The sequence below is a fragment of the Eutrigla gurnardus genome (genome assembly GCF_963514095.1).
Source record: "Eutrigla gurnardus genome assembly, chromosome: 11".
NCBI lineage: Eukaryota > Metazoa > Chordata > Actinopteri > Perciformes > Triglidae > Eutrigla > Eutrigla gurnardus.
In genome coordinates this window covers 24,697,181-24,716,677 of record NC_139925.1, presented here as the reverse complement: position 1 = coordinate 24,716,677, position 19,497 = coordinate 24,697,181, and the positions used below count along the sequence as shown (strand labels likewise).

At 43.6% G+C, this 19,497-nt stretch overlaps 1 protein-coding gene across 3 annotated transcripts; it reads left to right on the top strand.

Annotated features, from left to right (window-relative positions):
- Positions 1 to 418: 418 nt before the first annotated feature.
- nvl (nuclear VCP like) lies at positions 419 to 18,883 on the top strand. 3 transcript variants are annotated; one of them, XM_084021904.1, is made up of 24 exons: positions 419 to 558; positions 1,104 to 1,178; positions 1,745 to 1,815; positions 2,510 to 2,562; positions 2,657 to 2,741; positions 2,846 to 2,906; positions 3,567 to 3,812; positions 3,958 to 4,060; positions 4,258 to 4,334; positions 4,486 to 4,620; positions 5,468 to 5,569; positions 5,674 to 5,791; positions 7,025 to 7,169; positions 8,874 to 9,219; positions 10,526 to 10,747; positions 13,290 to 13,394; positions 14,503 to 14,565; positions 15,610 to 15,729; positions 15,885 to 15,984; positions 16,151 to 16,257; positions 16,671 to 16,747; positions 17,473 to 17,564; positions 17,769 to 17,866; positions 18,674 to 18,883. In XM_084021904.1, the coding sequence occupies exons 2-24, from the start codon at positions 1,122 to 1,124 to the stop codon at positions 18,716 to 18,718; spliced, it is 2,628 nt and encodes an 875-aa protein (XP_083878030.1). In that variant the 5' UTR covers positions 419 to 558; positions 1,104 to 1,121; the 3' UTR covers positions 18,719 to 18,883. The 3 variants fall into 3 exon arrangements, with proteins under 3 accessions (XP_083878030.1, XP_083878029.1, XP_083878028.1); XM_084021903.1 differs by having other exon boundaries at positions 3,955 to 4,060; positions 10,529 to 10,747; XM_084021902.1 differs by having other exon boundaries at positions 3,955 to 4,060.
- Positions 18,884 to 19,497: the final 614 nt, after the last annotated feature.

Sequence of the window (19,497 nt, the reverse complement as noted above, 5' to 3'; positions counted from 1 at the left end):
GTGTTAAGATTGTTAGGCCCTGAGCGAGTTGGGCGAAGGCCGTATTGAAACTTGATAGATTATTATTATTATTATTATTATTATTATTATTATTATTATTATTATTATTATATATTCATAGTTCCAAATGGAGCAGGTAGAATTCAAACATCCACCAATTTAAAAACATAATGAAAACCATTTTTTCAAATTTTGCAAACCATAGAGACATCAGAACGAAATCCTCTCTTTAATGTATTTATGTATGTATTATATTTGTTTGTTTTAATATTTTAGTATATTGTACATTATGTCATTGCTAAATTGTTAAATAAAAAAAGAGCAGCTCATCTCCAACGAGTCTATTGTGTTTCACACTCCGTACTAGTTGGGGCGGTAATGCACCAATGCACTGTTTGCCACCACAGAAGAAGAAAAGTTCGCTTCCGGGGCCAGCGCTGTGTCGTCACGGGTCGCGCTGCCCGCCCCTGATTCCGCGACCGTCCATGTGCAGTGCGTGAACGCTGCTTACAACCGGTTTAACGGGAGCGTCGGTGGCGTGGTGGACACGTTGTTGAGGTAAATAAACCGTGTTTGTGTGACTTAAGCTAGCGGCGTCGGAGTGAGTCCTGTTCGTCACAGCAGCGTCTCAATATGCCACAAACGTTAGACGTGAACGTACTTCACTTCGTTGTTTCTTCACATCTGAACATTTGAACGTTACCGGGAAGTTAGTCGGTCACACTCGTGACATTTCGTTTGCGTGCTAATGACTTTCCTTGTGTTTTACAGTAGCCAAAGCTAACTCTTAGCATTGATAACAGATGACAGCAGATCTATTGATAATGGAGTCGGTCTCCTACATTGGCCGTCCAGCATATTGACCCTGAAACTGCATGAATGATAACAGTAAACGTCTTCTCATGCTAGATAGAAGAGAACCTAATTATGCGGTAACAACAAACACCACTCAGCTGTTGTGCAGTTGTGTTTGGTTCCCTTAGTTACACCGGTTGTAGTATACAGTGGTCTGCTATCAAACCCTTTGTAGCTGTGCCCCAGCAGTCAGTGTTACAATTCCAGCTCCCATTGTATTCTTGTTGTGAATGTCCGTCCTGCTGCAGGCTCCAGGAAACCCAGACATGAAGAACAGAAGTGGTGCCTGTCTGGACGGCCGGCTCAAACAGAGAGTGGAGCAGGTCAGAATCATGTAGCTATTAGGCCTAGATGTAATCTCACCATTCAGTAAAAAAGCCAAGGACTTTACTAGTCCACTAGTAAACTGTCCTGTACAACATTACTATAGCACACCCTACACAAAATACAAAAATAATGTTGAATCAAGATATGAAGAATACAGACATTTGGCAACTTTACCTTTCATCAGTCATCCTCCAAGCAGGATATAATAGGAAGTAATACCAGCAAGAAATAAATGAATGACAACACAGTCTCACAGCACTTCACAAAATAAGCATGAGATTAAAATCTACTGATTCATGTACATTTTTGGCCCACTCAGCACTTTTTTCAAACTCATGTATTTCAGTTGGAAGTATCGTTCATGTCAGTCGAGAGACGACATTATGCCAGTTAGGTTCAGGCAACAAAACCTCCCAACTCAAGGTTGGGGCTTATGATTCCTCCACTTGCCACCCAAAGATCAGTGTGTGTGTGATGGGACGTATGGTGTCTGTCCTGCCATCAGAGGACATCATAAAGTGTTGGTCATCTCGGCCCCGCTGATGTTGACCTGTGTTTTCAGTACATGACGAGCTGCAGCAGTGAATATGTGGACGTGTCGGCCATGGCCCTGGAGCTGCAGAAGGTGTACAGGCAAGTGTGTGACTCAAAGTCGAGCATAGAGGACTGAACACATAATAATAATAATAGTAATATGAATGAATGAATACTTTATTACAGACTCAGAAGTTCCATATAAAATACATACAATACAAATAAATACATAAAAATACAAAAACAGGTCAACACATTAATATACATGCAAGCAACTGTTCCAGTGTTTCCACAGTCCAGATGCGTACCTTGTATCACTCTGTTTAGTGTTAGTGAGTGCAGTTATTAGGCTATTTTTTGACCAGAGATGAGCTGTGTAAAGAGGAGTACAGTAGGCTCTGAAGAGACTAACTTTAACGTCATCCGTGCACATATGGAATATGTAAATAACAATAAACACCTGTATGTAGGGAGGGACCATATAGGATTTATTTCAACAAAATAAATAGATGGTGTTGAATTTCCACAATCAGGATAATCATAAAAAGCTGTCCAAAAAAATACATGCTGCAAAAACATTATATAGATTTTAAATGTATTTATCCTTTATTTATGTAGAGAGAACTTAGGATTGATAATCATGTGTGTCTTATCTTATAATGATATTTGTTTATTAAGTGTGTGTGTGTGTGTGTGTGTGTGCGCGTGCGTGCGTGCGTGTGTGTGTGTGCGCGTGTGTGTGTGTAATGCAAGTTCAAAGTGATGAAGTGTTTGCCTGATATTGTATCTTTAGGATGGATTATGGCCGGAGAAACAAGACAGCTTTCAGGATTCAAGTAGACAAAGGTAAGAGAAGTAAAATAAGATGTACTTTCAGTGTTCGTCATCGATCTCTTCTTCAGGAAACTGTGTGGAGTTGTGATGAGTCTTTTCCATCTAGTGTATGACGCGATCATGAAGGAGTCTGGGATGAACGATCTGGAGAGCAAACACTTGGCTAAGAGGGCCAAGCACAACGACACCGGGTAACAGACACACGCCGCTTCCTGCTTTGTCTCTCCCCATTCCTGTTTTTCTCATCTACTCTTTTTAAATGTGCAACTAATGCCAGACCAATGTGTGTCGACAGTGATGACAGCAGCAGCTCACACGAGTCCTCTGACAGTGATGACCCCATTCTGGAAAACACTGTAAGAAACTAAATGCAGGTTAAATCTGAGGAATTCAAGCAAATCTTATGACTTCTATCACCCTACAGGGATGTTAAACTACACATTATAATAGAACGTCAAGCTGATGGGCTGATTTGTGAAAACAAAGTGTGTGAGAATCATGCCTACTGAGTTATGGACATTTCAATTATTGTGTTGCTTTACATATTTTGTAGAATCGCGTGCACTTGTTATCCAAAATCATTTACATTTGAGTGGCAAGAAATTCCAACCGGTGGTCATGCATATATGTTATCTGCTTTTGATGAAGCTTGTATTATATTTTAGGAAGATTGAAAATTTGAGAACTGCAGAAAATCTGTTCAGGGAGAGCTGCCTTTACTGACATGTTGGTTGTGATCTAAGAGATCTACACTTCAATAAGTTGTTCTGCATTCTGTACTGTCCCCAATCACGTTTGAGCCCCAAAGCCCGGTTTGTGTGACTAGCGAGAGTGCTCCGTACTGAACTCAAGTGTGGTCACATGTGCAATGCTGTGTCCACACCAAACATGAAGCAAATTTCCACAGAGAGGAGGCGGGGCTTACCTCCACGTCGTTTTAAGCCTTTGGTACGATAGTTTAATATTTCCCGTTTGACACTGAGATCTTACTTGTTGCTTATTTTTGTCGTCCACAGCCCGTCAACCTCATGAACAGCTCTCTCACATCTCTGTACCGGAAGGGGAACCCCGACTCCAGCACCGGCTCACCCAGGAGAGATCAGCCTGCTGCCAGCTGCCCAGCCAGCACAGCCGGCCTCCCTCCCGGTGCAGGGACGCTGGTTTCCACAGGAGGCTGGTTCATTGATCGAGGCAGAGACCCGGACAAGAGCAAGATCTTCATCGACCTGTGTGAAGAGGAGCCAACCAATACAGCAACAAACGTATGTTCCAGTGCAGGGCATGTCCGTGTACTTAATGACACAGTTAAGATGCTGATGGATGATTGAATTCTGACTTAACAAACCAATCAATAATAAGATAAATAAAAATTGCTTGTTCTGGTGCTGTCATGAATGGGACCAGCAGACGGATGTGTCCATGCTGGAGCCGCAGAAATCTTCCAAAAGGTCCAAAAAAAGGACGAAGACCTCCACTGAAGTCACAGAGTCCCGCCCCCTGAATAAGAAAGGTACCAGCAGGTCTGGTTTGACAGTCTTAGCTGTAAAGTTTAGATTCTTCATCATTTGTTTATCGTTCAATGTTTATTTGTGTATTGTTGAAATGATTGATTGTCTGGCAAACACGACAGATATTTCTACCAAGTGACCACGGTGATGACTGACATGCCACTGTTTGCATTCCAAGTGTTTCTTCTGTGTTTCTCAGCCAAATCAAAGTCAGTAGAGCTGCAGTATCCAACTCTGAAGTTTGAAGACGTGGGAGGAAATGAAGAGACGTTAACAGTTAGTAACTCCAACCGTTCTAGCTTCTTGGTTGCTGCCAAATCCTCTTCTAGTGTAAAACGTGGATGGCTGCAGTTCACACATTTTGAACTTTCAGATCCTGTATTGTAGATTTCACTTACAATCACGTTTTTATTTTGACATTGTGCAGGAGGTGTGCAAGCTGCTGATCCACATGCGTCACCCAGAAGTGTACCAGCAGCTGGGAATGGTTCCTCCGAGGGGCTTCCTCCTCCACGGGCCTCCTGGCTGTGGAAAGACCCTGCTGGCCCAGGCTGTGGCTGGGGTGAGTAGTGGGGAATACACCTGTGGGTGTGGGGAGGAATAGCTCTTCCCCTCAGCTCATGCGGTTAGAAATGGCATTATACTCTTTAAAATGCCACTAAAACATACTGGAATCACTTTGTATTTTGTTAAGAAACAAATAGTTATTATTGCATCACAGTCAGATAATCTTAACACACCATGGAGATCTCTGTGGCGCCGTCACGCAGCTCGCTATTAAGACGCTCAGAGCGAATTAAAGAGCAGGTGAGAAAGCAGACAAACGAGTATTGAAAAGGTTTTAGTTCAGAATCGATGAGTCATCTGATCGGCCCTTCTGATCAGAATTAGAGGATCACCGATCAAACTATTAGGATGAATATCAGCTGATTGGTTGCTGCACTCAAAAAGATCAAAATGCATCAATAAACGTCAGACATTTACAACACAAAGCATTAAGTTTCCATCTTTCTGAGCTCAGCTGCACTATATTATAGAGACACTGACCTCTAATGGCGTCTACTGGTCACTACAACACATCGCATCAATACAGCATCATAGAGATAACTTAATCTGTATCCATGACAGTCATCCCGTCAGGATTTCTTAATACGCTGGTGAACTATAATACTGCCCAAGCCTTCTGTCTACTTTATTGTTAAGGTTTTGTAATATGTCGTTTTTTTTTTTTTTTGCTAGCCTTTACAACTGAGGTTTAATCCTTTTCATTTCAGATTTTGGTTTGCTTCATGTAAAGAGTTCTGTATTATAAAAACAGGTTTGGCCAAAGCAGTAAGCACTAAAACGGCTACCTACACTGCTTCTGACTACTGCTTGTTAAATAAAGGACGTGATGGTTTTGTGTTTAGGAGCTGCAGCTGCCCATGTTGAAGGTGTCTTCTCCAGAACTGGTATCTGGAGTGTCCGGGGAGTCTGAGCAGAAGCTCAGAGAGCTGTTTGATCAGGCTCTGGTAAGTAGTTTTCTTATCTGATACAGTAGAACTGTTTTTTTGATAGAATTATGCTGTATAGCATGTCTCTCTCCCAAAATAACATTGGTTCTCGGTTCCTGCAGAACTCTGCCCCATGTATTCTGTTCATAGACGAGATAGACGCCATCACCCCGAAGAGAGAAGTGGCTTCTAAAGACATGGAGAGGAGGATCGTGGCCCAGCTTCTAACGTGCATGGATGGTAAGATATAGTGACACAGTCCCCTGAGGATTAACATGCTGACCGTCACAAGTTTAGGTGGTATATCTGCCACCTGATATTGACCAATCAGCAGAGGTCATATTAATGCACCAAATAGTACAATGTTGAGTCATGGCAGACCAGTAGACAGGAGCTTGACCTGACTTCCCTGAAGTGGAATGCTGTGTTCACACGTAGGATCATTTGTGTTTATCCCGTTAACCAGTGCTAGAAGAGGGGGCGGGGCTTCTCTCCATACTGACACCAGCCAGGTTTCACCCATCACGGCTGAAATCAACACTAGTGCTGCTTAGTACATGTTGAAGTCCCAGATCCACCAGGAAACCAAACACCATCCTGTCAGAGTTCATGACATCATCCAGATGTGCTCGGTGGATCACCAAGCTGGATCCACTGGATCTAGTTTGATACACATCAGCTGGTTTACCACAGCTGGATGAACCCAAAATAAAAATATCTAGTTATGTTTTAATATCAATAAACGGATAAGGAGGATGCTGAAATAGCTCCATAATGATGGTGATCAGTAAAAAGTCAAGTCAAGCTAACTACTTTTAAAATGCTTGTTTTCTGAATGGAGTCTGGTTAATGGGTGCTAGGCTATGCTAACATTGCTGCTGCTCCATCAACACTCCAAATAAGGTCATCTAGACATAAATACAGCAGAGACCTTGTTGTTTGGACCACAGACAGTCTCTGGTTTCTCCACATAGTTTGGTCTGGTCTCTGGACTAATGTGAACTACTATCTAGACCTCTGGGGGACCACAGACAGTCTCTGGTTTCTCCACATAGTTTGGTGACTGGTCTCTGGACTAATGTGAACTACTATCTAGACCACTGGGGGACCACAGACACAGGAGACATTTGTTTCCTGCATGTCTGATTCACTGAGGAGGACAGGAGGCAAATCTCGACGCTGATAGACTTTTGCGTCACAGAATCACGCAAATTTCTCACTTTAGTTGAAATATTTCTATTCTGATGAATGATGTGAATGTCGTGTCACTAACCGTTTGGTGTGAGAACAGCATAACATGACACGCCTTCCTCTGTCATTCTTCCAATGTTGGTTGAATCTTTCTTAACCAAATGATCAGAACACGTCTGTTTTTGTTTTTTTATCATATTGAGCAAAAGGTGAAGTGAGTGTGAGTAGTTATGTGACTTCCAGGGTGAAATGACATTTTCCTGCTGCTTTGCCTCCTAACAGACTTAAACAGTCCAACAGTGACAGCTCAGGTGATGGTCATCGGTGCCACCAACAGACCAGACTCCCTGGACCCCGCCCTCCGCAGGGCCGGGCGCTTCGACAGAGAGATCTGTCTGGGAATCCCTGATGAAGCAGCTCGTCTCAGGTCAGCCAAACATGATTATAGAGGCATGAGGATCTACTTTGTCAATCACATGTGCTGCATTTTAGTATCGACTACTCCAAAAAGTAGCCTACTGGGACAGGAAAGTTCATCATCATCAGGAAATGTCGGTAATCTGCAGTTAATCTCTTTGACTTTTATGGAAGATGATGGCATTAACAGAAAAGGTCAGGAGGTCACTGTAAGATTCTTTAAGATTCATCAATGGAGAACATAAATATCCCAAAACACATTCATGGCAATCTACTCATTAGTTGTTGAGATCCCAGCTGCTGGACCACGCTGATAGACTGGTTACCTGTCTGTCTCTACATGTCTCCCTGTGATAGTCTGGTTACCTGTCTGTCTCTACATGTCGGCCCTGTGATAGACTGGTTACCTGTCTGTCTCTACATGTCAGCCCTGTGATAGACTGGTTACCTGTCTGTCTCTATATGTCGGCCCTGTGATAGACTGGTTACCTGTCTGTCTCTACATGTCTCCCTGTGATAGACTGGTTACCTGTCTGTCTCTACATGTCAGCCCTGTGATAGACTGGTTACCTGTCTGTCTCTACATGTCTCCCTGTGATAGACTGGTTACCTGTCTGTCTCTACATGTCTCCCTGTGATAGACTGGTTATCCTGTCTGTCTCTACATGTCAGCCCTGTGATAGACTGGTTACCTGTCTGTCTCTACATGTCGGCCCTGTGATAGACTGGTTACCTGTCTGTCTCTACATGTCAGCCCTGTGATAGACTGGTTACCTGTCTGTCTCTATATGTCGGCCCTGTGATAGACTGGTTACCTGTCTGTCTCTACATGTCAGCCCTGTGATAGACTGGTTACCTGTCTGTCTCTACATGTCAGCCCTGTGATAGACTGGTTACCTGTCTGTCTCTACATGTCGGCCCTTGATAGACTGGTTACCTGTCTGTCTCTACATGTCTACCTGTGATAGACTGGTTACCTGTCTGTCTCTACATGTCAGCCCTGTGATAGACTGGTTACCTGTCTGTCTCTACATGTCTACCTGTGATAGACTGGTTACCTGTCTGTCTCTACATGTCTACCTGTGATAGACTGGTTACCTGTCTGTCTCTACATGTCTACCTGTGATAGACTGGTTACCTGTCTGTCTCTACATGTCTACCTGTGATAGACTGGTTACCTGTCTGTCTCTACATGTCAGCCCTGTGATAGACTGGTTACCTGTCTGTCTCTACATGTCGGCCCTTGATAGACTGGTTACCTGTCTGTCTCTACATGTCTACCTGTGATAGACTGGTTACCTGTCTGTCTCTACATGTCAGCCCTGTGATAGACTGGTTACCTGTCTGTCTCTACATGTCAGCCCTGTGATAGACTGTTACCTGTCTGTCTCTACATGTCTACCTGTGATAGACCGGTTACCTGTCTGTCTCTACATGTCAGCCCTGTGATAGACTGGTTACCTGTCTGTCTCTACATGTCAGCCCTGTGATAGACTGTTACCTGTCTGTCTCTACATGTCGGCCCTTGATAGACTGGTTACCTGTCTGTCTCTACATGTCTACCTGTGATAGACTGGTTACCTGTCTGTCTCTACAGGATAAGCGGTTGATGATGGACTTTTCATCTGATGATGTTTCCAACAGATTTGTCCTTCTATGAAGTGAACACGGGGATATTTTTAAATCGTTCTGAATGAGGCATGTGTGTCTTCAGGATCCTAAAGACATTGTGTCGAAAGCTGAAGCTGCCGGAGGACTTTGACTACCAGCAGCTGGCCCGGCTCACCCCAGGCTACGTGGGTGCAGACCTCATGGCTCTGTGTCGCGAAGCTGCCATGAGCGCTGTCAACAGGGTCCTGCTGCAAATTAGAGGGCCGAGCCGAAGCCAGAGCTTGACGGAAGAGCTGTTAACGGGAGTTCAGACGGAGGCCGGCCAGACGGACGGAGAGGTCGGCCAGACGGACGGAGAGGCCGGCCAGACGGACGGAGAAGTCAAAGAGCAGCAGACACCCGACATCGTCCCACCAGCTCAGGAAGAGTCGCCACAGCACCACCCGCAGGTAGGAGGGGCTCAACACATTCAGAAAAATGTTCAAAAAGATTCATTAGTTAACAATCAGACACATTAAACCAGATGATAATTCAGGAGTTCCTGCTGTTTTTTGTGTGTATTTTTTTCTCTATAAAATCTTTTTTCAATATATTTATCCAGCACCACGTCATTGAAGATGGCCGGACAGACTCCATCTCATTTGTTTCAAAGCTCGACTTTAATGCCTGTGTTTGCATGTTATGAATTTGTCTTCCTTCCAGGAAGCTGTTTGTTTCCATTTACTGTCATTATGGAAATCAAAGCCATGAGAGATCCATGGACGTACAGTTCTGTGGAACACATTGCTTTGTTGTTTTCAATGAAAGTCATCGATCCATATTCTGGTGATGTCCTACATTTCTCAGCTGTGGCCTCAGACTGGATGTATTTAATCAATGTTGCATTTCATTAGCTGTCAAAGGCAGCTTTGAAATCTTCTTTTTAAGAATATAGACGAGGCTTTAATTAAACTTTTGAGAGGATGAGTGACATTTAAAAAAACCTGGATATAATGTTGGGCTGCACGGTGGTGTAGTGGGTAGCACTGTTCTCGGGTTCTCCAGCGTCCTCCCACAGTCCAAAGACAGATAGGAGCGGTTCAAGCAGTTGAAGATGGATGGATATGATGTTGATGAAAGATAGAAAATGAATCTGTAGATAAGTTGTACTCGTATAATGTGATTAGAGAAGACAATTGGTTATTCAAGCACTGAAGTGAAATTGTGTATTCATTTTTTTTGTTTGCTCTGCAACATTTTTGGTAACAATAACGAAATAATGAAAACCCCAAAATGAAGAATATGTCTAGATAAATAATCTAGACATATTCCCATATAGGATTGAGGGGTTGAAGCTGCTGTTTGATCAGACATGGTCATGTAGTCCAAACATTACATGACAAACAAGGTTTTTAAACGTTTTTATAATGGATCTTAATAGACAATGGTCATTGAAAGTGCTTGAATTTATATATTTTGAAGAATAGAAATTGTCGTACTCCTCATATTTTCATGACGTCGCCTGATGACAGACGTGGCCGGAGGTTCAGGTGGTCTGGGTTCACACATTCCAGCCTCTCTTAATTCTTGGCTTTGAGTTTCTGTGAAGCCTGCTAGTTATTATTATAACACGTCTCAGTGGTGTAACAGTAATGAACCGTGACCCATGTGTCTAACCATGCCGTGTTAGGTCAGTTAGAGTGTTAGCTGTTTCCAGTTGGTGGTGGAGCCTTTAAATGACACTGTCTTTTATCCGTTTGTGATGATGATGTTGAGCAGGGGGATCTGTGGCACCTGCTGCATTTGCTGAAGCAAAGCGGGACGCTCTCAGAGGAAGAGCTGGCTGCCATGTCCATCCTCATGTCGGACTTCCAGGCCTCCCTGGCCAGCGTTCAGCCTTCAGCCAAGAGGGAGGGCTTCGCTACGGTGCCCGACGTCACCTGGGAGGACGTGGGAGCCCTGCAGGACATCAGAGAGGACCTCACCATGGCCATACTGGTAAACACGGGTTTAACATCCAGCTCCACACTGGGAAGTAGTGATGGGACAATATGGGATTTGATCACGGATCATGATAATAAAAAAACCACACATGGTGACTTCCAATTATCATAAATCATAAATATGGTTCATTTAAAGAACTGTCGCTCACTCTCATGGCAGAGAAGAGAAAAAATAGATCCTCATTCAAAAATACAGGACAGCTTTGGAGCTTCATTTGTACCATTATTCAGTGTTTCCCCTAGAATTTTTTCAGGCCCGGTGGTACCCACCAAAAAAACCCTATACAGGCGAGACGTGTGGGATGGTGTATTGGTGCAGTTGGATTAACCAGAGTGTATTCAAGGTTTTCAAGGATTAAAGGAGAGAGGGACTTATTAAGGTGCCGGTTGATGGAAATGATCCAAAATTAGGGGCCGGAAAAATATGTCTGGAAAATGAGGAGCATCACATTAATAGCTACAGATACTGTAAAACACTATAACGATATATGAGTGCATATATTGTCTTATTTTATCAAGTAAAATATAAGTTATAGGTTTACTCAACAGCAGTTAACTCAAAGTTCCACATCTTATCAATCGTTTGCCCCCCCCCCATACGTCATCACGTCCTAATACTACACACACATGGCGTGATGTTGTTTTTAAGGAGCGCCGTCTCTACATTTATTTCTCGACAACACTCGACCTGCATCAGCGAATGTGTGCACGAGCGGATCTGTGCGAGCAGGCAGCGCGAGGAAAGCGGATTTTGGACGGAGACACACAGCGGCATTTTTATTATGTAAAAATAAATAATAATGTAATGTAATAGAATAAATATTATGGACCCCAGGAAGATTAGTGGTCGCCAAGGCGGCAGCTAATGGGGATCCATCTAATAAATAAATAAATTATAAATGTACTGGTCGGGTAACGGTCCGGTTCCGCTCACACCACAAGTCTGAAGAGTGCAACAGCTTATTAAAATACAGTGTCAACGTTCCGTGTTTTCAAAGTAGAAAGCGACATCGTGGTGGTTTAACGAGGCGGAACGGCATCAGAACAACATCAAGCCCGTAAAGTAGGCCTACACGAAGAAGAACGTAGCGGGAGCGCGCGGCGAGGATTGTTGCAGCCGCGTATGGCAAGCCGTTTTAACATTTAATCGAACCACACTCCTATCTGTAATTATATTTTAGATATCCATAATAGCATTTCTCCTAGTCAAAATGTAATTTGGACTAGGAGAAATGGTAATTAAAGATATCCACAATACATTCTTACTAGTAAAAATGATATTTTAAGATATCTACAACTTTGATTGTACTAGTCAAAATTAAATTTAAGATATCTAAAAATCCTTAAAAAGTATAAGTGGCCGTTTTATCATTTAATAGCTAGACTGGATATGTATAGCAGATATCTGTAATTCAATTCTTCCTAGTCAAAAAGAACATTTCAGATATCAACAATGACATTCTTCCTATCCACAATTGTCATTTCAGATATCCACAATGGCATTCTTCCTAGGACAAATGACGTCACTTTTGCCATTCATGTGTATTGGGCTTTCAGTTTCAGATATCCACAATTACATTCTAGATATCTAGAATGAACATTCTGGATATCTGCAATTGAATTCTTACTAGGAGAAACTCCCATTTCAGATATCTTCAATCCAATTGTTACTAGTCATAATTTAAAAAAAATTAAAATGCCGTCCTGTCTACCTGTCAACAGATATCCACAATACATTTATGGATATCTGCAATTGTATTGTTCCTAGTCATAATTCTAATTGTAGATATCTGAAACTACATTTCTACTAGTCATAATACGAATTGTGGATATCCATAATGACATTTGTACTAGTCACAATGTATTTTTGGATATTCAAAATTACATTCTGGATATCTGGAATAATTTTTCATTTTGGATATCTGAAATGAAAATTATGACTAGTAACAATTGGATTGAAGATATCTGAAATGGGAGTTTCTCCTAGTAAGAATTCAATTGCAGATATCCAGAATGTTCATTCTAGATATCCAGAATGTAATTGTGGATATCTGAAACTGAAAGCCCAATACACATGAATGGCAAAAGTGACGTCATTTGTCCTAGGAAGAATGCCATTGTGGATATCTGAAATGACAATTGTGGATAGGAAGAATGCCATTGTGGATATCTGAAATGTTCTTTATGACTAGGAAGAATTGAATTACAGATATCTACAATACATATTCAGTCTAGCTATTAAATGTTAAAACGGCTTGCCATAGCCGCGCGTCTTGCGGAGCAAGTCTGCTGTGCTGCGCGGAGGCGCTCCTAATGTAAATGATTATTGATTTATGAATGAATCGATAGGTGGCTTATTTTTGGTATATCGATTTTTTTTTGGCCTGGCGGCAGGTCTCCTTGGCCTGGCGTCCCCGCCAGGCCTGTACAATGGTAGGGGAAACACTGATTATTATTAGAAATATTGTAGTTAATATCTTACAGGAACGTTGTGTCAACCTCTTTAACCTCTCTTTGTCTTTGACTCTGTCCTGCAGGCTCCGGTACGTTCTCCAGAGCAGTTCAAAGCTCTGGGGCTCAGCGCTCCATCTGGTGTGCTGCTGGCTGGACCTCCAGGATGTGGGAAAACCCTGCTGGCCAAGGTTCCCCACTACACCAACACAATCCTAGCTTATAGTTAGCCAGCAACACAGCGCTGTCACACCTTTCAACAGGTGCTGTTTAAAATGTTTAACCTAGCATCGGCTAGTATTCTGTGATTGTCTATCAGCGTACACATGATTTTTAATCCAAATCAATCCTATATTTTGTACACAAACCGAAACGATTCTTTGTGTAACAACAAGTCATAGTGAGGAGGCCGGTTCTGGTCCCATTGTGCCTGTATGGAGACCAGACCTGGGCTCACTGACTGTCCCTGGACTCAGATGGAAGTGTCCTCCTCATGTCATATCTGCTTGAATAACACTGCTAGGGCTGGGAGAGGGGGAGGGGCTGAGAGAGAGATGGACCCTATAGTTAACAAGTCCACTATGAAGCAGGTCACATGATGAGAGGTGATAGTCAGCTACCCGTCTTAAGAGGACTCTCTGCTGACTTCACTCAAGTTAAACGCCATGTTTCATCACTCATACATGTTAGGGATCTCCTCTTCACTGGTACGTTAGCGAGTGGCTAACACGTGGCTTGGTTCCAGTACAGGAACAAGTGGTCACAGCGTTGTACGGCCGTATCTCCTTCATATGAACACGGCTACAGCCTCAGTTGTCTTCCTCCACCTGTGAACGTCTCCAGTCAGGTTTGATTGGACGGCGTTTCTGGCTGATGTCTGGTTCAATGCTCTCGCAGATTTGTGGTGTTTCCACAACCTTCCCCTCGAGTTCCACATCTAGCGTGTGGCTTTGCTGCTTTCATCCAGCTCTCCTCCGTCCTCATCATCTGCCTTCAGGCCTGACAGAAGCTTCTGTCATGTTCTGGTTCACGAAGAGGGCACAGGAAATGACAAATATTTAAAGGCTTTTATGAATCGATATCAGATCTTCAAATGAAGGTCAATATTTGCAATCCGGAAGTGAGGGAAACATTCCAGGTTGAGAAATGTGTTCAATGTTTTGTCTAAAATCAGAACTGTGGAACATGTGGGGCCAGATATTTCTCCTCGTAGAAATGGAAGTGTAAACAACAGCTGGCAGTGAGGCTGGTCCTTGTCGTACCGTGTGTCACTGTCTGTTACTGTGTTGTCTCCTACAGGCGGTGGCCAACGAGTCAGGCCTCAACTTCATCTCTGTCAAGGGTCCCGAGCTGCTTAACATGGTGAGTGAGCAGCAGCATGTTGGATCACCAACCAACCCTCCTTCAGTTTGTTCTGCCAGCAGCAGGCTCGGGTGCTGTCTGTTTTATCATACCGTCATTTCACCAGGGTATATGACGGTATGTGTAAATAAAATCCCTAATTAGGGTTAACAAGGATGTTTTGGACCGGTCATGGAAGGCTGTCTGTTGAGCTGTTCAGACAGGAAGCACCGCGGCGAGATTTGTGGCGCTGAGCCCCCACGGCTTCTTCCTGCAACGTAGCTGGACGCACAGACGCCAATCAGAGTCCAGGCGCCGATCCCATACCATGTAATTGATTAGAAATAGGAATTTATTTACTGGTTAGCTCCGTTAGCTTAGACACAGTTCTTCTTCGCCGCTTTTAAAACAGTTGTGCTGTGCTGCCGGCGGGAGCTGCTGTTTTAGATGGGCAAAGAAGAATTGGTCAACTGATACCTGTTAAAAGGAGCTAATGTTAGCGCATCATGTCGGTGGTTTGGCAGTACTTCACAGTTTTAAAAAAATAAATGGCTTCCATTTGCTGTATTCATTCATGTTTTACAAAGGGTTTAACCTGAGCCAAGCCTTACCACAATGATAATCATATCAGTCATACAGGCGTAGTATGATCTTTTTCTCTTTTAAACACACTGGCATCGTTATCGGTACGATATCGGCCGATACCCACAGCACGAGTATCGGTATCGGCAGGGAAAAATGGGATCAGAACATCTCTAGATAGAACCCTTCAAAGTGTGGTGTGGAGGCTCCAGAGGAAAAGAAAAGAGAAACGTTTTTTTTTAAGCCAGATGAACCAAACTGACATCCCTACTATAACTATGGGATTTTTAAGGCAACACTAAGTTGACATACCACAATACCATAACATGCTTATAGCTAGCATCACGTCAGCGTGCATCAATAACTCGTTTTCTCCTACCAATCGTTTATGACCTCACACAAAATCTAGTGTTGGAGTAATAAGTCCTGTTGTTCCAGAGAGGGCTGCTGTTAAATCTAACTGCTGAGTGTGTCTGTCTGCAGTATGTGGGAGAGAGTGAGCGGGCGGTCAGACAGGTCTTTCAGAGAGGACGCAACTCGGCTCCTTGTGTCATCTTCTTCGATGAGATAGACGCTCTGTGTCCTCGCCGCTCTGGCCACGAGGTGAGTGGGAGGGGCTTGTCAACTGAACAAAGGAATCCCAGAGTGCCATGGTTCACATCATCCAGCCATGCTGTAGAGCTTTAAGCTGTCATTGGCTTCTGCGTGGCTCTACTGTCCCTCCTGTGCCGTGTGTTCACACTGATTGTGTTGGTCAGTCAGGAGCCAGTGTCCGGGTGGTCAACCAGCTTCTCACAGAGATGGACGGCTTAGAGACTCGGCGGCAGGTCTTCATCATGGCTGCAACCAACAGACCAGGTACACACTCCACTTCCTCTTCATTCCTCTCCAGTGGTGGCCCCTTAGTGACAACCCGACGTCTCGGTTGGGAACCACCTTCAACTTGGAATGAATGTCATATAAAATGTACGTTTGCTGTTCTACACCATAGACGACTGTCGCTGTCTTCTGTCCGTCTCTCCAGATATCATCGACCCTGCCATACTACGGCCAGGTCGACTAGATAAAACCTTGTTTGTGGGTCTGCCACCTCCAGAAGACCGCCATGCCATCCTGCTCACCATTACTAAGGTACGTCTAAACCAGACATCCCAGAGAGTAGACGGAGCCCTCATGTCTCCTGTTTAGTTCGATATGTTTTAAAGACCAGTATGAAGGTATAAATGAAACACAGCGTAGGAGGTTATTACAGTGGAATATATCCCCATGTTTGGGATTATATATCTTTCAACATGGCTGTGATGATTTCAGATACTTTTAGTGTAGACCTCCTATCACTGTGGGGGGTTTATTTGTCGTCCACCTGATCCCATAGCTAGATATTTGACTGCAAGCATCAAGTCATCTTGTTGTGTTGTCAGTTCTGAAACGGTGATCCCTGAAAAACCAATCCATCCATCCCAGCTGTTTGATGGGCTTCGTGCTAAGCTAGGCTAACCAGATTTCCGAGCACCAATGAATGCACAGCTGTTGGTGTTTTGTAGGGCGGGACCAAACCTCAGCTGGAGCAGGACGTCTGTCTTCAAGAGATCGCCTTCAACGAGGGCTGTGACTGCTTCAGGTACCTGAACATGTTCACCCTTTGACCTGCTTCTAGCCTGAAACAACAACCACCCTGTATATACATTTCCATACAATTACTTTTTTCCTTTTCAGGTGTATATGGCATAAGTACACTATGTTCAAATACTTAACAAGGAACATTTACAGGAAAAGCATCATCAACCACTCCACTAGTAGTAGGACAGGGTTCCATCTGATAAAGGGCCCATACCTTCTGGATCCACATTTCATGTATTTATTTATTGAAAAGTACATCGATCAACGTTTCTGTAAATGTACCAGTGTTAGCCAGCAGGCTAATTTACAACTCTAGTCCTTTGGCAAGATGTTATACTGACCACAAAATGACTAGAAAAATAAAAACATAATAAAAAATACAAACAGCAACAGCCAACAGTAGAGCATGTCATAAATAGACTGACTCCATAAGACATATAACCAGCAAACATTCTAACACACCACCATGGCTTTGACAGGACCGCTGCAACAATACATGCAATCAGATTAGATACTATGATCCTATCATACAGTTACAAATGTTCACATGCTGTAAGTGGGAGGAGCCGTCTCAGCCATGTAGTTGTTATGCACTTCAAGCTGCTGTAAATAGTATATTTATAAGGTATTTCTTCCCGTCCAACCCTTCAGGTATTATTGCTAATAGTGCCAGCTTTTAACATGTTCCCACATGTGTGTGTGTGTGTTCGTGTGTGTGTTTTCCAGTGGAGCTGACCTGACTGCGTTAGTGAGGGAAGCGTCTCTTAATGCCCTGAGGTCCTACCTGAAGTCCCAGCATGCCCCAGCTTCTACTGCTGGTGACTACCTCTGCATACCTGCACACCATATAAAGGAACAACTACCACAGTTTTAGAAACCATGTTCCTGCACAATGTTACAAGCTCACTATGAATAGATCACGCAGCAACCTCGGTTGCTGAAACTGCAAACTGACAGGATGTCAGACACAGAGCTGACTGCCCCGTTCATTGACTTACAGCTACGCTCATTGTTGCACACAGGTCACACGTTCTCCTCCGGCTCCGTCGCTGACATCAGAGTGAGCAAACAAAACTTTGATGATGCCTTCAAGAAAGTTCGTCCATCCGTGTCCAAAAAGGTAAGAACGTGTGAAGTGTGTTGTGTTTTCTGTGTGACATGTAAACCCTGAAAGGATCTGTGAACAACAAGGAATCTATAAATCTGGACCGTCCGTCCGTTAACAGGTTTGTGTTCTTTTTCTTCTACATTAAAGCAGCTTGGTCTAAACTCTGAGCTACAGCAAAGGGGTCAAGTTGGACGTGATGTTGTATTTTGGTCCATGGCCTCTTATTATCATCCAAAGTAGGCAAAGAGGGTTGTTTTTACACGACCAACGCTTCTGTTACTTTATTTGCATCGGTGAACAAATGAGCGGTGTCCAGGCAGCGGCCTCTGGTTCTGAGGAGGGAAGCCAACACTTCAGTGCTTTAAATTCTCTCAACTGGCCATCAGGGGGCGACTCCTCTGTGTTATTTTTAATTAAATAATACTTTTTTTCACTACTGAAATATTGTAAAAACCAAAAGGATGCACCTCACAAGGTCAAAGACGACAGCTCTCTATGTGTATCCAAACGATGTCGTTGAACGTGTCTCACTCATAAAGACAACCTGCCTTTTGAATGAATGTAGCACAAATAGCCCTCTGGTGTCATTAGCTCTTTTCATCTGACGTCTGTGACGTTGTCCCACCAAAGAACTGAAATCTCCACATCACAAGAATTAAAAGGCTGCATAAACCTCCATCAGTCACTGCAATTTGATTTCCCTCAACAGGTCACCTGTCAGTGTGCATCACTTCCTGTTTACGCCTCCTGGTTTGTGTAAAGTGTGAGTGTGAACAGGAAGCACATCAGAACTAAAACACCTGTGTGTTCCCTGTACAGGACCAGCGGATGTACGAGCAGCTCAGAGAGTCCCTCAGCAGCTAACCACATGACCGGGACCATGTGACCAGCAGCAGCCCAGCTGACTTTAGTTATTGTTGAACAAGCACGTCATTGGATGTGGAAACCTTTTCTATGGTTGCATCAGAATACTGATTCCTGCTTTTGTAATAAAAGTCTCTACAAACCAGACGTGTGTGTTCGTGTCTAGAAAGAGAAAGATAGTCGACTCACTGTGGGGCGGTATGGAGAACAGCTGGACCACTGCACCCACCGGACCCACAGACATGTAACTCACCCTGAACCGGAGCAGCAAACTGAGCTTTAATCATTAAAGCAGGCTGAGGGAAGGCCGGAGACTAGCGGACTCCAGCACCTGGGCTGGCTCTGTGGGTTTGAGATGGAGAGGGGAAGAGGTCTAATATTTCTGGACGTTCTACATGTCTAACCCAGAATGCTGCTGTGTCCCTTTTTTAAATAACTTTTGAATTGAATCAATAGTAATTCATCAAGCAATAAATCAATCATTTTGACATCAATCATGGGTGTTCATATTATAAATAGGTCTTTTACTAGTGGTGGTTGCAAGTCATCGTGTGTGACATTTCCTTTCCTTTTCGAGTGTGTGTGTGTGTGTGTGAGCCTTCGTTTCCATCCCAGTGAGCAGGTGGAGCCTTGCATGGCAGCCGCTGCCATCAGTGTGTGAATGTTGGAATGGGAGCGTAACCAGCTTTGAGAAGTCAGGAGACTGAAAGGCTCTAAAGAAATGATTTACCATGTTGCCTTTCCCTGTGGAGCATATTCTATACTGTCGGTTATTATTT

What these genes read in the sequence shown, in the direction of transcription:
- nvl (XM_084021902.1), top strand. Translation starts at nt 1,122, where the DNA reads ATGAAGAACAGAAGTGGTGCCTGTCTGGACGGCCGGCTCAAACAGAGA. An exon ending in CCGCCCCCTGAATAAGAAAG is followed by an intron (nt 4,061 to 4,257) that starts GTACCAGCAGGT and finishes TGTGTTTCTCAG; the next exon opens with CCAAATCAAAGTCAGTAGAG. An exon ending in ACCTCACCATGGCCATACTG is followed by an intron (nt 10,748 to 13,289) that starts GTAAACACGGGT and finishes TCTGTCCTGCAG; the next exon opens with GCTCCGGTACGTTCTCCAGA.